The sequence below is a fragment of the Alligator sinensis genome, unplaced genomic scaffold (genome assembly GCF_000455745.1).
Source record: "Alligator sinensis unplaced genomic scaffold, ASM45574v1 scaffold173_5, whole genome shotgun sequence".
Classification (NCBI taxonomy): domain Eukaryota; kingdom Metazoa; phylum Chordata; order Crocodylia; family Alligatoridae; genus Alligator; species Alligator sinensis.
The window spans coordinates 920,680-936,311 of NW_005842198.1; the positions used below are offsets into that span (position 1 = coordinate 920,680).

The 15,632-nt window shown below is 49.6% G+C and overlaps 1 protein-coding gene across 10 annotated transcripts in view; it reads left to right on the forward strand.

Annotated features, from left to right (window-relative positions):
- The window catches only part of FTO (FTO, alpha-ketoglutarate dependent dioxygenase), a 432,416-nt gene that overhangs the window by 100,942 nt on the left and 315,842 nt on the right, over positions 1-15,632 (forward strand). For all 10 annotated transcript variants that reach the window (XR_003094760.1, XM_025207543.1, XM_025207542.1 and 7 more), the window contains exon 3: positions 5,238-5,898. Coding sequence is in view for 9 of the 10 variants with exons in the window: in XM_025207543.1 (XP_025063328.1) it covers positions 5,238-5,898 (661 nt within the window). In the remaining variant the exon portion in view is untranslated. The remainder of the gene's footprint in view (positions 1-5,237; positions 5,899-15,632) is intronic.

The window sequence follows — 15,632 nt, forward strand, 5'->3', positions numbered from 1 at the left end:
ACAGGGCAGCCTGGACATGGACTCCAGGCTGCTACAGCAGAAAGGCTTGGGGTGGGGGAGGGCTCACACAGACGCACACGAGCAGCCACAGCATGCACGTGGCCACAAACACAGCCCAGCAGCGTTAGAGCAGTGCCCAGCAAGTAAGTCTGTGGAGGGAAAGGGGCGGGGGGAGAGGGAAGGGGGCAGAAGATCGAGCTCTCCACGGTGGGGGAAGGAGTTGGACAGGGGCCGGGGTGACTGGGGCCCTGGGGACAGGGTAGGTTGTAGAACAAAGCTGAGGGTAACTCGCCCAAGGGCATGGGGGGAGCACTCCCTGCTGCTGCACGCACCCCTAGGGGTGGCATAGAGGGCATGTGCCTTCCAGATTTGTGTGCAGGGTGGAGGCAGGCTGCTCACTGTGAGATGGGGTTCTGCACCCTGCTGCCTTTGCCCCAGGAGCCACACAATGCCATGTTGTGCTTCACACCACTGGACAGGCAGGGGACACGCAGCCAGCACTCAGCTCCTTGGGCAAAGGCAGCAGAGTGCAGAGCCCCAGCCTGCAGTGGGCAGCCCGTGTCTGCCCTGTATACAAATCTGGGGATGCATATGCCTCCCCTGGGGGTGAGCACAACGGTGGGGAGCTGTGACCCCTATGCCCCTGGATGAGTCATCTGCGGCTCTCTCCCATGATATGCTCCAGCCCCACGGCCCTATTTGTTCCATCCCCTGCCTCTGCTCCTCTCCCTCCCTCACTGTAGGGGCCTCGATCTACCCCCACTACCCCTTCCCTTTCTGCCCGCCCCTTCCTCTCCACAGACTTACCTGCTGGGCACTGCTCTACACATCTCTGGGCTGCATTCCTGTAGGGTTACTATATTTCCCATTTCAAAAAGAGGACACCTATTGGGGGTGGTAATATGATTGTGGGGAGAACAGCAATGTGCACATGCCCTGCCCCTGCCTCTCACTCCCAAGCCACAGCCCTGCTGCTGCCCCTCATTCCTGATCCACAGCACCCTGCATCCTGCCAGGGTGTGCGAGGGTCACTCCTCCCTGGGCTTTAACCCCCTCCCCCCAAACACACACACACATCCCCCAACACCTTCACAAATTGCCCCAATACACAAACTCCACCCCCACTCCCTCAACCATACAAAGTACCTGCATTATTTTGAGTTTTTAGCTGTGACATTAAAATCGCAATTAATTGTGGCTACTTTTTTTTAATTGTGCAATTAATCATGATCAATTTTTAAAAATAATTTGACAGCCCTAAAATTTTTTTAATGGTTTAGGGTCAAGAGCCTGCCTTTGTAGAACCCCATTTGAGGATCACATGCTTGATGGTGATTCTTTATTTGTAATTGTATTTTGAGGCCTATCCATTAGCCATTTAATAGGAACATAAAATCTGGGCCCAGTAGTGAAGGTGTGGATGTACCATGGATTTATAAAGGGACATAATGATACTTTCTGTTTTGTTTACAATCCCCTTCTTAATAATTCCTAACGTTTTGTTCACCTTTTTGTTGACTGCTGAGCACTGAACTGATGTTTTCAGTGAACTCTCCACAATGACTCAGATCTTTCCTGTGTGGTAACAGTTAGTGTGGAGCCCATCCTAATGTAGGGGTTGGTTGTGTTATTTTTGCCCATGTGAATTTCACTTGCCATTTAATTGTCCATTTGCTCAGTAGTGCAAGATTCTTTTGTAGTTTTTCACAGTCCTCCTTGGACTTTACTGTCTTGAATAATTTTGTCTTCCATGAATTTGTGTATTAAATTCTTCCCTGTAATCTCATGACTACCTAACTTTATTAAGACCCTTTGATGGGGACCTTGTCAAATGCTTTTTGGAAGTCCAGATATGTTATTTTAACTGAATTCCCTTGATCTGTCTGCTTACTGACATCCTCAAAGAACTCTAGTAGTTTGGTGAAGCATGATTTTCAGTATGTGTGCTATATTGAATTTATGTCCTTTAAATTTCTTATTTAGAATGGCATATGGTAGTAGGTTATTGAACCCTAAATATATTGAATCAACACAGTTATTTTTATCATCCAAATTTCTATGCATATCATCCACAAAGATATCAAATTAAAAAAAGATCTATTTTCTATAAACCATTTCAATAAGCATTAATTCTCTTTTATTTTCTTCATTTCCTTATTGTTCTAGCTTTTCTATTAGGTGTCCCATTCTTTTGCTTAGTATTAGTCAGGCTGATAGCCCATACAGTATATGGTTTCTCCTCTTTAAATACTAGTACAACATGAACATTCTCCCAGTTATTTGTAACTTTCCAGTCAGTTTCAAGGCTTATTGAAAATCAGCTTTAATGGTCCAGAGAATTTCTTTCCTGGCTCTTTCAAAACTCTGGAGTTCAAGTGACCTGCTGACTTAGAAATGTCAAACTTCAGTAGTTGCAGATTAACACTGTCCAGAGTTACATACGGAACGAAAAACATTAATGTTATCATCACTGTGATATGTACTCATCTGGCTTTTTTGTAGCTACCTAACAGAATGATTGATTGTGTACTTTTGTGTTTTCTACATTGTTGTTATTAACGGATCTCTCTTTCTGTTCAGTAGTGGATCAGTAATATCATAAGTATTCCTGCTGGCCATAGACATCTCAGTGCCTCTTTTTCTTCTCTTATCCATTTCCTTATAATTTCTTAGCTCACCATTTTTATATCCATTACTGTCCTTTCCCTCTTTTCCATTTGTTTTAAGTGATTTCATTTCACCTCTAAGATGATTATTCTTTCAACAATTCTTAATTGTGGGAATATGGGTTTTTGAGCATTTTGTAATGTGGTCTTGTACAATTTCAAATTATTCTTCACATTTTTCTAATTGGAATGTTTCTTTCAGCAGATATGGCTCATACTTGTTTTCAGCTTGGCCAATTCATTATTTAAAACATATTAGATGCATGTATGTTTTACCAATTTGGATGTTATTGAACACGGGTTGGTGCCCGATAACTTTTTGCAGTAGCTGCTGTTAATTGATCTTCTTCATCCACTCTACTTCAGCATGTGTACCTGTTCACCACAGAGTTCTAGTTTGTGTTAGAAGAGGTTTAGGATAACATTTACAAAAAACCAAACTTGAGAATGTGAGGGATACATTAAGATAAACGCAGCACAAACGTCCACATAGATTAGATGTCTTTTAAATTATGTTGATTGGTTTAAAACAATGGCGCTCAACCTTTTTGTTCACAGGGCTGGATGGGTGGTGCCCAGTCCCTCTGTAGCCTGGATCTGGTTGGTGAACACAATCTGGAACCTGGGACTTGTACTGTGGGACCCCATCTAGCCACGTGGAGGGAGCAGGGGATAGCCTGGCACCAATCCAGACCCACTGCAGGGAGGGGGCATGGCCCAGACCCAGCCTCTCTTGGTGGGGGGAGGGCATAATCCATCCCCGTGGGGGAGAACGTGTGGCCTGGCCCTGCAGGAGGAAGGAGGGATATCCGGCCACAACCTGGCAGGAGAGAGGGATGGGGGCATGGCTGGATTGGAGCATGACCCAGCTCTGAACCAGCTGTGCAGGAAGAGGGACATGGCCTGGCCCCATGGGGAGCAGGGGGCACAGCTCAGCCCCAACCTGGTTATGCAGAGGGAAGGGGATGTGGCCATGCTGGGGGAGGGTTGTGACCCAGTTCTGGCCTGCTACTCAGGGCTTGGGATTTTGGTGGCAAGGAGAGTGGCTGTATTAACTGCCATGATAGCCACCACTGCTTCCCTACCGCCAAATTTCCTTACCTGTGGGGAGCCCTGCAGACTGGATCCCAAGACTCTGCAGGCCATGTTTGGTCCATGGGCTGGAGGTTAAGCACCCTCGGTTTAAAACCATACTAGAACTTATTGGCAATGCTGTAACCTGGCTGGAGACTAAGAAGAAAGTAATTCAGTTTAACTATATGATGCACTATGTAACACTCAGCAATTTAATTACTGTATGATTGTGATTTGGATTTAGAGATTCAGTGAGATTGCCCAAATGATAAAAATGTGAGGCGAGGAAGAAACCATTGTGTTTGTGTGTATTTGCCTCTTGTAAAATAAGCAGCATGTATACATGTGCGCCAGGGTGGAGGGAGGGTGCTTTAATTAAGAATGGTTCATACCACAGTGTCACATCTATTCAGTGTCCTGTGCTTCAAAATGGCGGTGGGGGTACCTTATCTAAAGCTCTTTTGACAAGCTTTATTTAAAGCTGTACCTTAACTAAAGCTCTTTTGACAAGCTTTATTTAAAGCGCCCCTGCCACCATGGGGATGCTGAACACATGTGAATTAGAGGCTTCTGGAGCATGCTAATTAGCATGCTCCAGTAGACTCGATTAATAGAGTCTGCTCCATGTGCTAATTAGCACGCATTGGAGCAGAGTGCCATCATGTGTATAGGTGTCCAAGGTAGCTAATAAATGGTGGAAAAAATGCACTAATTTAGGTGCAAAGCAGGACTGTGAGCTTGGCTAAACCTTAAAAAAAAAAAAAAAGTTGAGCAAAAATTGTATACGTGTTTTGTTACCTTGTTATTTCAAACATAGATTCCTTTAGCATGATGCTGGCAAAACTTGACAGAACAACTATGAATACCTTTCTTCAGCCTTGTCTGGTCTTCCAGAGACAGGCATATCCCCATCCTTACTGATCTGGGCCATAAGACCTTGAGGTCAGTACTGGAGCTGACCCATTTTGATTATATTCTGTCTATAATATGGCTTTCAAACCAAATATGACAGGTAGTCATGGCAGAAGGAAAGTGTCCTACTAGTTGGAGCTGAAGGTTTAGAATGCCTCTAGATATAGCTTTGAAAGCTAGTAGGATTAGTCCCTTACATTTTTTAAGGAGATTAACGTGTTCTGCATGAAGGCAGGGGGGATACTTTTACAATGAAACTTTAATAACTGAAGTCATCCCTGAGACATAAGAACAGAATAGTGTTCATTGTTCAAAATTTGGTCCTCCTCCTATGTGCTACTTGGCTGCTGCATTTCAGTGACTGCTGTACATCTATAGTTAGTAAGGCATCTTAAAAGTGTAATTAGTAAGGCATTTTGGAATGTGAAATTACTAAGGAGAAATAAAAAACTTCTTGACTGCACTAGTTTTTAGAGTTACTTTCTGTTCATGACTGCAAGCATAGTCTTAAATATGTACCAAGACATTTAAAAAATATTCTAGTTTCTACCAAAAAACTTTTCTTTTTGTTTTCTTTTTTTTTAGTGGAAGACGAAATATTCCAAACTCATTCTTAGGACATCTGATACGGTACCCAAAGAACTGCATCAAGTTGTGCAAGATGCTTTTTTGACCTTGCAAAAACATGGTTGTCTCTTTCAAGATCTTATTAGGATCAAAGGAAAAGATTGTCTTACCCCAGTATCTCGTATATTAATTGGAAACCCAGGATGCACTTACAAATACTTGAACACAAGACTATTTACTGTTCCTTGGCCTGTGGAAGGTTCCAAAATAAAATATTGCAATCCTGAAATGTTTGATGCATGCAAGGCCTTAATGAAACTTAATGACTACCTGTATAATGAAACAGTCCAGGCTTTAAAAGAGCAAAGTTTGTCTGAGACCAAAGAAACTAAAGATGCTGCTGTTACAAATAAGGAACAGGATTTTTCTACCTGTGTTGAAGGGGAGAGGACCATTTTGGAAGATCAAAGCAGCTCGTATGTACCAAGGACTGATTGCATAAACCTAAAGAGCAAAACACCTTATAACTTGACTTTATTAAATTATATGGATCCACTACAAATGCTGTACTTAAAACAAGAGCCTTATTTTGGAATGGGGAACATGGCTGTGAGTTGGCACCATGATGAGAATCTGGTTGAAAGGTCAACAGTAGCTGTGTACAGTTACAGCTGTAAAGGTAAGTAGTCAGGTGGTAGGGCATATTTGAGTAGTTTTTCAAAGCCCTGAAGCAGTTTTTATGGTTGGGTGCACAAAAATGCCTAAATACCTGCAAACCTATCTACTACTTGTTTCCAAATAGATTATGGTAATTAACATTATCTCTTTTTGTGTAGGCACTACTGTCCCTTGTCCATGAGGTAAAACTCTATTTACTGTACCTGGTAATACTGAAGTACTTTAAGTGGATTGAAAGGTTGCTAAATTAACTTGTGGATAAAGAGCAAAGAAAACAAAATCTGTCACATCTCTATTCCAGGTTTTCATCATTGAATATTTTCAGTCCTATAAAGTGTTTTATTGTAGTTCACATCATTGTCTTCATTGGAGTGCTTTGTCAAATATGGATTTGGTCCTGCTGTATGCTAATTTTACTGTCCTTTCTTTGCAAAGAACATATCGACTTGGCTGTGTGTAGCAGGGGGCCAAGCCTGAACCCTGCTTTGCTCACTCCTCTGGGTGAGCCCAAGCAGAGAACCTGGTCGTCGAGGTTCTGGTACTCGCAGACAAATGCTAGGCAGGCAGCACTTGAGTTAAAAATCACACGCTGCAAACTGGTGCAGCGGAGGCTGACTCCCATGAAGCCAAGGGAGCTCTGGGCCTCTTCAAAAAGGAAAGCAGACCGAGATGGGGTGGCCCATTAACCGCTCTGAAAAGGGGAAAGCAAGGGGACTTACCTTGAGTTCCTCGTGGAAGCATGGAGAAGCCACTGAGAAGGGAAGAGAAGAGTTCCAGTCACCAGAAAATGTGGAAGCCAGATCCCGTGACCATCGCTGAACAGGATCACTCTGTCCCGGTAGGGCAATCGTCTCCTCAGTTTAGGGAATGAGAGGAATTCTGACCTTCTCCCCAGGTGAGTGTGTTGAGCCTGGAGGGAGAATAACAGAAAACGGAGGTGGGGTAAATTGTTAAAAGGGTTAATGTCAAGTCTGAATTATGAGACTGATCACTGAGGCCAATTGAAGCTGGATAAGGGATGAAATCGATTGATCAGAGCATGGACTGCATTATATGTAGCTCTGAAAGTGATTAAGTCTGATTAAGAAATAGGAACAGATTGCTCTGGGCATAGGCTGTCCTATAAGAGGCCCTGAAATCCATTGGAGTCCGGGGAATGGAGAAAGCTAATAAGAGTGTGCACTGTAATTATGTGAGAAGTTGAAGTTGTTCAAAGGCGAATTGAGAAGAAAGATTGACCAATTAGATCATGAACCATCTAACTTCTGACTTAAAGTTAATGGCAGCCTGCTTATGGAGGGAGGTGAAGTAATCTGAGTGAGGCTGCATCAGTTGAGACCCAGTCCCCAGTTGCAGACTGAGCAGGAAGAAATTTGACTGGCAAGGAAGACCTGTTTAAGTGGATAAGGGCCCAAATTACTCTGGAGGAGGAGACTGGGGCTACAGTCCTGTGATAGACTGAGGTTGATAATGGGCCCAGCTGGTGATTAATATTAGTTAATTGAATATAGGAACTTTTCAATTGGTCTCAAGTTGGGGTTGAATTCTGGTAAGGTCTCGGGGACCAAACCCCCAATAAAGAGCAGGCATGAGGAAAACCCTTTTGGAGTTGACCTGTAGCTCAGAAGAACACTGTTTTGGGAGAGTGGCGGACCAGGGTGTAGGGGAGAGGGAGCCCTCGGATACACCCCTTGAAAACTCACACCATGGCAACCCACTAACTGGATATTTGCTCTCCCTGTTTGTACCAATATCATAGCAATGAACAGTGGAGGGGAGAGAGCAAGCAACCATTGCCACACTGTGTATAAAGGTTTTTCTCTGTTTACAGAGAACTACATAAATTATTGCCTGGGCATGCTATGTCCATAATACTATATCGTGTAAGGAAGCTGACAGTCCTGTTATAGTTAAAAAAGGGAAGAAGGTATATCTCTTAGTATTCACATTATAACAAAAGTGTCTGTGTCAATTTATACAGGTTCTTAGTTCTTTTAAATATATTCAGACTAACTCGTTTAGAGAGGATTGAGCTTTTGGGTGCATCCAGACAAGTGCGCATGTGCCTCTTGCAGCATCTCAAAGCCTTTTGAGACTCTGCAAGAGGCACATGCGGGAACAAAAAACATTGCCTGTGTTGCAAATTTGCAGTCTGGCGGCAAAATTAGACCTCCTGGATATCCAGGGGTCAAAATATACCTCGGGCAAAAAAAGCAGGCAACAGGAGGCTTGGGTCCTCCACAGAGACTCTGGTAGCCAGCCAGAGTGTCTCTATAGCTGGCCCTCCCCCAGTGCTGAAGTACGCTGCCTGCCCGTGCAGGAAACTGGACCCAGGCTCCAAGCCACCAAGTAGGTGGGGGCTGGGGCTGGACGAGGGGGGAGGAGGCCATGGGGTGACCCCTCCCAGCCCCATCTCCTGCCACTACCTGGGTCCCCCGGATTGCTGACCCACCCGGCCCCATTCCCTGCCTGTTCCCGAGGTCCCCCAGTCGCTGCCCCACCCGCTCCATTCTCCTGGCACTTAAAAGCCTCGCACTCACCAGTAGTAGCAGCAGCTGTTGGGCTTCTGGGGCCAGGCGGGGAGGGGGGCGGTGATCAGGGGCAGGGCTGGGCAGGGGACCACAACTGGAGAGAAAGGGCTGGTCTGGGGAGGTATGCCAGGAGGCCCCGTCAGCCATTACTACAGCCAGTGAATGTGGGGCTTTCCCTTTTTTTTTCCTTTTTTCAGTGCTGGGACGCTGGGGCCGGGCAGGGCAGCCAGAGGGGCTGGGGGAGTGGTAGCCACTGTTGGAGGCCACAGGCCACAGTTGGGGAGGCAGTCCGTGAGCTGTGTGGGATGACTGTGCCCTGTGGGAGGCAGAGGACCCACTGCTTCTGAGCAGCCTCACTCAGGCCCCCCCAAGATCCACCTACACCTACCCACACACCCCATGACCCCTCCCCAGCCACCCACTTTTGTTTTAATTGTGGAAGAACATGGATTTTAGGGTATTTTACAGGGTGACTTAGTGCAGCTGAGGGGGACACTGAGGAAAGCCCCCTAGGCCATACCAACTGGTCCTCAAAGGCATCCAAGGAGTTGGTGGATGCTGCCCACTGGTGCTCTGCACAGACAAGTGAGAGGAAAGCAGAACCACGGTCTCTGGCATCTTTCCGGCCAGAGCTTCCTTCCTGATCAAGTACAGGGCCCACTTGCCCAACGCGAGGAGAAGGTTGACCAGGAGGTCCTGAGACTTGTTGGGGCCATGGATGGGGTGACCAAAAACAAAAAGGTGGGGGGGGGGGGAAATTCAACCAGAAGCTCAAGAGCTTACATGCCTGTGGTGATGGCTCCATGGAGGAGCCTCCAGCTGAGGTCCAGCTGAGCAGTGGCTTGTGGGATGAGGGTGGACTACAGACTGAGCCATTAGGGTGCCCCAGCCACACCCTCACTGAGGAGGTCCCACCACTTAGATTTCATAGACATTTGGGCTGGAAGGGACCCCAGAGGATCATTTAGTCCAGCCCCTACCCCAGGGGCAGGAAGTCAGCAGGGATCATAGGATCCCAGCAAGATAAGCATCTAAATGTGTCTTGAAGGCATTCAAAGTGGGTGCTTGAACCACCTCCGGCGGCAGTCTATTCTAAACCTTGGGAGCTTGGACAGTGAAGAAGTTCCTTCTTATGTCCAGCCTGAATCGGTCGCAGTGGAGTTTGTGACCATTCGATCTTGTCATCCTTTGGGGTGCTCTGGTGAACAGAAGTTCCCCCAGATCCTGATGAGCACCCCTGATAAACTTAGAGGTGGCCACCAGATCACCCCTGAGCCTGCGCTTTTCCAGGCTGAAGAGCCCCATGGCTCTCAGCATCTCATCATAAGGTCTGTTTTCCTGACCTCTGATCATGTGCGTGGCTCTCCTCTGCACCCTGTCAAGCTTCTCCACATCCTTTTTGAATTGTGGAGCCCAAAACTGGACATAGCTGCAGCCTCACTAAGGCTGAGTACAAAGGGAGAATGACGTCCCGGGGTGGCTTGAGAAGCATCTATGGATGCAAGCCAGTGGTTTGCTTGCTGTACTAGCGCCGCAGCATCACACTGAAGGCTCATGTTTGTCTTGTGGTCAACCATGACCCCCAACTCCCTTTCATCTGTAGTGCTAACCAGCATAGCACTACCTAGCCTATAAACATGCCTCAGGTTTTTCCTCCCAAGGTGGAGAACCTTACATTTTTCAGTGTTCAACACCATAAGGTTCTCATCTGCCCGTTTCATGAGCCTGTCAAGATCCACCTGGATCACCCTCCTGTCCTCAGGTGTGGACGCTTTACCCCAGAGTTTGGTGTTGTCGGCAAATGTGTCCAGTCTGCTTCTGACATCAATGTCCACATCATTGATGAAGATGTTAAATAGTATAGGCTCTAGGACAGAGCCTTGAGGGACCCCCCTGGTCACAGCGCACCAAGACGATTGGCTCCTGTTGACAACCACCCTCTGGGTCCCACCGTGGAGCCAATTCCCCAGCCACTGGATTGTGGTGTGGTCGAGGCCGCAGTTAGCCAGTTTAGCCAAGAAGTGATTGTGAGATACTAGATTGAAGGCTATTTTAAAGTCAAGATATACAATGTGGATCTCTTCCCCCTTGTCCAGGTGATAAGTCACCTGGTCATAAAAGGAAATGAGATTGGTCAAGCAAGACCTACCCGCAGCAAACCCATGCTAGGTATCCGTCAGCATATTGCTTTCAGCTAGTCTGTTAAGGATGGCCTCTTTAATCTTTTCCAAGACCTTCCCCAGGATAAAGGTCAGGCCGATGGGACTGTAGTTTGCCGGATCTACTTTCCTCCCTTTCTTGAAGATAATCATGACATTGGCCCTCTTCCAATCATCGGGCACTTCACCAGAGTGCCAAGAGCTGTCAAAGATCCGTGCCAGGGGCTGAGCTATGATGCTCGCCAGCTCCCATAGTACCCTTGGGTATAACTCATCAGGGCCAGCTGACTTGAAGGTATCCAGCCTGTCAAGGTGTTCCTTCATGAGGTCAGCTTCAATGGAGGGCAAGGAATCTCCCTCACCTGGGCCTCCCTGACCCATAGTGGTCAGGGCTGTCTCATGGGACTGGTGAAAAACTGACGCAAAATACCTGTTTAGCAAGTTTGCTTTTTCCTTGGCATTGGTTGTCATTTGCTCCATCTGGTTTAACAGGGGTCCACTGTTGCCCTTGCTTTTCGTCTGGCTCCCCACATATCTAAAAAAGGACTTTTTATTGTCCTTGATATTTGTAGCTAGCTGGAATTCCATCACAGCCTTGGCTTTCCTGGTTTACTCTCTGCAGGTCCGGACCAAAGCAGAGTATTTCTCCTTGGTGGTTCTTCCAGACCTCTCTCCTTTGTAGGTCTTCCTTTTAAGATGCAGGAGGTCTGCCAGTTCTCCCCCTTGGAGAGCCAAGGGGGCTGCTGTGCCCTTTTGCTGCCTTTCCTCCGAGATGGGATGGACTTTGCTTGCGCATCCAGGATTGCTCCCTTGAGGATCAACCACTCATCCTGAACTCCCCTCTCCACTGGGTTTTGGCCTTTTAGTGTCTCTCTGACAAGCCTCCTTAGCTTGTCAAAGTCAGCTTTCCTGAAGTCGAGGACTTCTGTATTACTGACTGACTCATCAGCTTTATGGCAGATGGTGAAGGTGATCAGGTCATGGTTACTGTCACCCAGCTTCCCTTCGACTGTTAGGTCGCTGATTAGGTTATCCCCAGTTGCCAGTATGAGGTCAAGCGGTGCTTTACCTCTTGTCAGCCCATAGACTTCCTGAATCAGATAGAGGTCATCCACACACAAGAGAAGGCTTTGCAACCGCTCGAATTTGGCTGAGCGTTCCTCTCACAAGATGTGTGGGTAATTAAAGTCTCCCATTACAACCATACACCGGGAGCGTGCAGCCTTAGCCAATTCCCTGGTGAACTCCTGGTCAAGGTCTTGACCCTGGGTAGGGGGTCTGTAGTAGACCCCCAGCATAGTATCCCCTGTGCGGATTTTAACCCAGAGGGTCTCATGTCATCCACCATGGGTGCCAATGTTGGCTTGCAGGGACACGTAGCTTTCCTTGACATAGAGAGCTACGCCCCCGCCCCTTTTGTCCACTCGATCCCTCCTGTACAGGGTATAGCCTTCTATACCTGTGGTCCAGTCATGGGTGGAGTTCCACCAGGTGTCCATTATCCCAATGACATCATAGTTATTTGCATTTAGCAGGAGAACAAGTTCCTGCTGTTTATTCCCCAGGTTCCTGGCATTTGTGTATAGACATGCAAGTGTCCCCTTGGGGGCCCTTGCCCTGCCTACATTTTGTTCTAGGGCTGGGGCTGGGGTGGGATCCCTTATGTGCCTTGGCCTGCTGGCTTTCCAAGGGCCTCTCAGTGGGCCAGCAGTGGCAGTAGTCCCCCCATCCCCCAGCAGCCTTAGTTTAAAGCCTGGTGGAGCAGGTCAGCCAGCCTGGCTGAGAAGAGCCTGCTCCCCAGCAGAGAGAGGTGGAGGCCATCCCTTCCCAGCATCTCGCAGCCTCTCTCTCCAAAGAGCAGACTGTGGTCATGGAAGCCAAAGTCTTCCCGTTGACACCAGTGCCGCAGTCTTTGGTTGACTACCTGGATCTTCCTCTCCATCTTCAGCCCATAGCCCAAGACTGGGAAGATCGAAGAAAACACCACCTGTGCCCCCAGACCCTTTATCCCCATACCCAAATCCCTGTAGTGCCTCATGACCCGGCTGGGAGCGCTCCGAGCTGTGTCATTGGTGCCCACATGGATGAGGAGCATGGGATAGTGGTTAGTGGGCTGGAGGAGCTTAGGGATCTTCTCTGCAATGTCTTGGATGCGAGCTCCCGGGAAGCACCAAACTTCCTGGGCTAAGGGGTCGGGGTGGCAGATTACCCCCTCATTCCCTGTCAGGATGGAGTCTCCCACGACAAACACTTTGCGTTTGGGTCTTTGGGAGAGCAGGGGCGGTAACTACAATGTCGTCTGTGTTGACTGCGGGAGCTAGGAACTCAGCAGGCTCTGCTAGGGCTGCAAGAGGCTCGTATCTGTTTTGAAGCTCCAGCGGGGCAGGGGCCTTGGTGTGGCGGGTCTTGTGGCCCTTCGCCACCTTGGTCCAAGCCCTGGGCTGGACAGTAAGGGATGTCCCCAAGTCCTCCCTTGTCCTGGAGGGAGACTGTGGTCTACCCTCTGCCTCCCTGGGGAGAAAGACTCCTACTGCCAGGCCTATCTCCTGCTCACAGTCCCTAATGGCACGCAGTCTCTGAACTGCAGCCTGAAGCTCCTCCAGCTGGCATGCCAGAGACCCCTGTAGGGAGCAGACCCCACAAGGGGAGGTGGCTTTGCTCCCAGGCCCCAGAGCCTGCATGGAGCTTGGAACCTTGGGCTCCATCTGGGTGGAGGCCTCTGAGGTGCCAGAGAGGGCTGCAGACCCTGAGGGGACCCTCGGGGTGCGGCGCATGCCCATCTGTATCATACTGCTAGTAGGCTGACTGTGGCTGGGTCTGTCTACTCTGGGGGGCTCACAGGCAGGCCCTCCTGTATACCCTCTTATGCAAACTCCCATGCTTACTTGTGTGCTGGGCCCAGGAGTGTGCCTGTTTGCGCGGCCTCTTCGCGCAGTTCCCTGTGGGGCTGGGTGAAGTAGGAGCCGGGGGGGCATGACTCTCCTCAGCCCACTTAGCCCACTCCCAGCTGACTAGGTCCCTCCCTCCACAGGACTCTGCTTACCTGCAGGCAGGCCGGGGCTCATCGAGGGTCCTGGGATCGCTGCTGGGGTCCCTAGGCTCATGGGGGTGCAGTGGGCTTACACCCGCATCTTGCACTGGAGCCGGGACTCTAATGAGGCTTATGCTCTTACTGGGCCCTTTTTAAACTGTGTGCATGCGCAGAAGGGCTGGCTGGTGCCTCGGTGTTTTTTGAGGGAATAAGGTTGGTCCCTCCACTCCACCAAGGGAAGGAACAGGTGGGTGACTCCCCCGTAACCTGGCATGCATGCCTGCAGGGAGGTCGTGTGGCTCCCTGGGGGGCTGGGCCAAGTAGGAGCTGGGGAGGCATGACCCTCCTCGGCCTGCTTAGCCCACTCCTAGCTGACTAGGTCCCTTCCTCCATGGGGCCCTTGCTCACCTGCGGGCAGGACGGGGCTCATCGGGGGCCCTGGGGTCCCTGTTGGGATCCCAAGGCTTACGGAGGCGCAGAGGGCTTACACCCACGCGTCTCGCACCAGAGCTGGGACTCTAATGTCTTGGTGTCTGGGTGGGACTTGAGGGCTGTATTATGGACAGTGCGGCACACAAGTTTGTAGAGACAGCAGTGATGGACAATGGAAAAGCAGACCTGTCTGTTGTCTTCCAGCTGGCTCAGGTGGTGGAGGAGGGAGCACCATCAACCTGGGCAAGACGCTGGCCCCATGACAAATTCCGGTGGGCTGGAGGATGTGGTGGAGGGCAGGGTGTAGACCGCTGCCACCCAGGACCTAATCAACAAAGGCAAGGGTGTCAGGAGGGAGGGCATATTTCACCTCCTAGACCAGATGGCAGGTTGCACGTGTCGCGTGTAGACCCATGTGCCATGCCAGCGCAGCGGGGTCCACCCAGTCCCGCTTATCATAGTCCAGGAGGTCTCCAATACAGGTGACACCAGCCAGAATCAATTGTTGTTGCAACCGGGGCACCTCTGCCATCAGCACCTCCAGCTGGGTGTTCCAGAGGAGGGGCTCAATGAGCAGGGCCGCACCCTGGGCGAGTTGTTGGAGGAGGTCCTTGTAGAAATCTGGCAGCCCTCACAGGTCCAGTAGGTAGAAGCCCTGCAGGCTGAGGAGCTGCCAATCATATCAGAGCCCCGAGAAGTGGCGGAGGAAAGCGTGCCCCAGGTGGCCCCATGCTGCATGGCTACTGACACCTGTATAGCAGTCACTGCAGGGCCTGAAGGCGGAAAGCCAGGACCTGGCTGCACAGGCAAACCAGGCCCTGGTTGCCTTCCCACAAGGGGAGGCTCAGGATCTCTGCAGTGACCCAGTTCTGTCCCAGCTAGAAAAACTTTAGCACCCATCTCTGGAGTCCTGCCAGGACCTCAGGGGGCATGGGCAGGGTGTGTAAGCAGTGCCAGAGCATGGACAGGACCAGCACTCTCCCACGCAGGGAGAGACATCTCAGGAGCCCTGCTGGGGCCTCTCCACCTCTCTTTCCTCCAGCTGGTGTCAGTTCTCCAGTGCGGGAGGGGTCTTTGGGGGATAGGTAGACCCCCAAGTGTAGCAGCAAGTCTGTGCTCCAGTGGATCCCATGGAGTGTGGGTGGGAGTGAGTCCACCTGCCAGCCATCACCCACTAGCAGGCCAAAGCTCTTGACCGCCAAGTACAATGCCTGGCAGGCCTCCACTTGTGCCAGGTCACCTGAGTCCTGGACCATGAGTAATACATCGTCAGCATATGCTGACAGGACCAGCTGCACCGCCGGCTCCTGGAGCATCAACCCTGCCACCCACTTCCACAGGAGAACAAGGAAGGGCTCCAGGGCCAAGGTGTATAGTTGGTCTGACAGCAGGCAGCCTTGATGCACACCTCTCCTGAACGAGATGGGCTCCATCAGGGTTCAGTTGAGCTTGACCAAACTCTCTGCAGAGGCGTACAGCACCTGGAGAGCCCATATGAAGTGGGGCCTGAAGCGAAAGGGCCACAGCATGCCTGTGAGGTACCCGTGACCCACTCTGTCAAATGCCTTCTCCTTGTCCAGGG